This window comes from Sinocyclocheilus grahami, unplaced genomic scaffold (assembly GCF_001515645.1).
Source record: "Sinocyclocheilus grahami isolate Dianchi unplaced genomic scaffold, SAMN03320097.WGS_v1.1 scaffold2515.1, whole genome shotgun sequence".
Taxonomy (NCBI): domain Eukaryota; kingdom Metazoa; phylum Chordata; class Actinopteri; order Cypriniformes; family Cyprinidae; genus Sinocyclocheilus; species Sinocyclocheilus grahami.
In genome coordinates this window covers 17,618-20,987 of record NW_015507694.1, presented here as the reverse complement: position 1 = coordinate 20,987, position 3,370 = coordinate 17,618, and the positions used below count along the sequence as shown (strand labels likewise).

Sequence of the window (3,370 nt, the reverse complement as noted above, 5' to 3'; positions counted from 1 at the left end):
GTAAATTTCCACAAGAATTCATAGAAAACAAAAAATTCATCCAGAAAGATTCATTACAGAAGATCCCTGTTGATGAACAGAATCGATGGGTCTCTCGTGATAAAGTGCTGATGTATGATGATACCAGTGAAGGAGTTTTGAAGGTTTTTATCAGAGATTTAACAGCAGCTGATGAAGGAACGTACAGATGTGGAGTGAATACCGCTGACGATCATCTGTTCACGGAGATCACACTGAAGATCAATCAAGGTAAAGAGTTTCTGTGAGGAGCCTGTTTCTGGACAATTTCTAGAAGTTAAAATGAGAAAATAAGATTTTAATTTAGATTTTTATTGTTTTTCTGTATAGTTGATAATTTTCATGCATCAAGCGAATCAGCTGCTGTTATTGGTGAACGTGTGAAACTCAGCTGCAGTTACCCTGAGAAACACGAGACCATCAAACACATCTGCAAAGAGAACAATGAGAAGATCTGTCAGAGCATCAGCTCATCAGAGAAGCAGCGCTTTGAGTTTTCTGACAGTACAGCAGGAGTTTTTACAGCGAGCATCAGTAATGTGAGCCTGAGAGATGCTGGAGTTTACTGGTGTGGAGCAGAAACCATAGACACGCATCTGACTTCTGTTTCTCTCACCAATAACCACCAACTGACTTTAACCAGTGTGTACAGGAACCACAAACCATGCAGTTCAATAATATATGCATGTATTTCACAGTGTATAAATACTTCTCTATTCTCTCTGACTATTAGTGCCTCCAGTGATCAGACGTGAAGGAGATTCAGTCGAGATCAAATGCCCTTATGATAAAAACCACACAAAAGAAATAAAGCGTCTGTGCAAAGGAAAGTGTTTCACTCCAGATGCTCAATATGTCATTCGGTCAGATGAAGATCATGTTAAAAAACCAAAGATTTCAGCAAAGGACGACACTGCACTCAATCTCTTCACTGTGACCATGACTGATCTGAGAGCAGAGGATGCTGGGAAATACTGGTGTGCAGTGAAAGATGCGTTTAACCTTCCCATTGAGCTCATGATCATCACGAAGGACGGTGAGGATGTTTATTTGGGAATAATCTCAATGTTTCTGCTCCTTCTGTAATCAAACTCATCATATTTAATGTTGTGCTCTTCAGCGGTCACTCATGAAGCGTCTGTCGGAGGATCAGCGTCCATCAGCTGTAAACACATCAGGAATCAAGCACAGGGGTTGTTCTGCAGACGAGATCAGCTCAATATCTGCGTCAGAGACGGAGTTCATGTTTCATCAAATAACAGAACAAACGGCAGATTCTCTCTGACTGAAGAAACCTCTGCTGGAGTCTTTACTGTGAAGATCAGCAATCTGAGAGCAGAGGATGCTGGGAAATACTGGTGTGCAGAGGAGAGTTCTGGGTCCTTCATATTCACTGAAGTTCAGCTACACGTGACCGGAGGTAAAACACTCTTTCATTAAGTGGATCATTCACCGAGAATTCAGAATGATCTTCCTTCAGATGAATACAAAAATGGTTGGTCCTAGAGAGCAGCTGTCCTGCAGAGTTTAGCTCAAACCCTGAAAAAAAGGAAATAATCTGCCCGTAACCTTAGTAATCCTGAAGACACTGATTAGCTTGTCCAGGTGTGTTTGATTAGAAAGAAGGTGATAGAAGAATCCACTTAAAAAACACAAAAAAACAGGTGTTTTAACTGAATTTTACATTATGTAATGTTTTAAGGTTAAATAAAATGTCTGTAAACTTTGGCGCTGTCCACAGGAACACGGTTATTTTTAAAACCGCAGCTTTTTCTACAAGGTTTGGCCGTTCGTCCACATGCAAACGCAGCACCAGGTCACTGAAACCTAACATTTTTGAAAAAGCCTGCCAGGGTGAAGATTTTCAGAAACTGTGTTATCGTGTAGACAGCGAAACTGGAGTTTTTGGCTTGTGACGTCGGAGCATGTGCTGTTATCTCCGCCTACTGGAGACTTTTTCAGGCTTCTGATTGGCCAACATGGCTTTACGGTTGAGATTATAGCGCCACCTGTTGGTTTGGCATGCTCTTGACAGTGCTTCATCGCATGCGTTTGCATTTTCATGTGGAAGGAAAAACTCTGTTTATAAAAATACCCGTGTACGTGTGGACATGGCCTTAACATGGCAGGACATTACAACAGCTTTTCAACCGTTTTTTTTTTTTTTTTCTAACAGTGTGATAATTTTTGGGGTGAACTGTCCTGTTAAAGTAACATGCCTGATGTGTGTGAACAGGGATGTTTTACACCAGCTGAAAACCACAAACAGCAAGCAACAAAATCCCTTGTGTTTGAGTAAAACTGGCTGCTTCTTTTGTGTTTTCACACTGTTTTCACTGCATTTTTTTTTTTTGTGGAGCACAAAAGATGCTTTTTCTAAATGTTGTTTTAAATGGTTCCTCACACAGGGTCATACAGCTTCATAAGAGCTTACAGAACTGACTAATGTACTTTGCAACATTAAAGCCCCATGCATTCACACCAAGGATGATAACTATAAAGATAACGATAAAGACAGTTTCAAAAAGTCGTTCTCATTAACACTTATTGAACTCAACTAATCTGAATAACGGTAATATTGTCTTCTGTAGAGCTGATTTACAGCTGAACTTGAATTTGTTTCATAATTGATTATTTTTATAGCATCAATACGGTTATTTTCCTCTTTGTTACGGTGAAGCTGCTTTGACCAGTCTGCAGGCCTATTGTAAAAAGCACTATAGAAATCAATGTGACTTGAATGAGTCTTGGGCATGAAATTGGAGTTTGACATCTAGTTACGGTCTGCTTTCATTGTACAGAAGATTTTCGTCAATCACATTTTGTGTTTAACAGAAGAGCGGATTAGATAGTGACTCTTATATTAGACCAAAATCTGTTCCTCTAATTGTTTTAACCATGATTGTGTATTTTCAGAAATGACGACATCTGACACCAAAAGAGAAACATCTCAGGAAAAGACTGGTAAGTCTGCTTCTCAGTTTGAACTAAAAGTGATATTATGATAAATGTGAGTGTTGGAAGTACAACACGTATAAGAGAGATTGTGGGTTTTTTTTTTCATTCATTAAGAAATGACCTCATCTGACACCAAAAAGGAAACAGTCCAGGAAACAGAAAAGCCTGGTGAGATCCACCAACTCTTTTTCTCGTTATGCTGAAGCTCTTCTGTTCTTGCACTTATTCAGACAGGTTTGACACTGCTGAAGCCAAACCGTTTCATCACCGTTTCTCTGTTTTATAACCAATGACATCAAGTATACGTTCAGTAAGAATATACACAAGTTATTTCCTTAAATAATCATAAATATGTGTTCACTCCTCACACAGTATCATACAGCTTAGGAAGACT

At 39.2% G+C, this 3,370-nt stretch overlaps 1 protein-coding gene across 1 annotated transcript in view; it reads left to right on the top strand.

The window, feature by feature from the left end:
• Nucleotides 1-957: 957 nt before the first annotated feature.
• Nucleotides 958-3,370, top strand: part of LOC107575221 (CMRF35-like molecule 8) — a 5,490-nt gene continuing 3,077 nt past the window's right edge. The window contains exons 1-4 of the mRNA XM_016261626.1: nt 958-1,054; nt 1,139-1,438; nt 2,935-2,982; nt 3,091-3,144. Of these exons, the coding sequence (XP_016117112.1) occupies nt 958-1,054; nt 1,139-1,438; nt 2,935-2,982; nt 3,091-3,144 (499 nt within the window). The remainder of the gene's footprint in view (nt 1,055-1,138; nt 1,439-2,934; nt 2,983-3,090; nt 3,145-3,370) is intronic.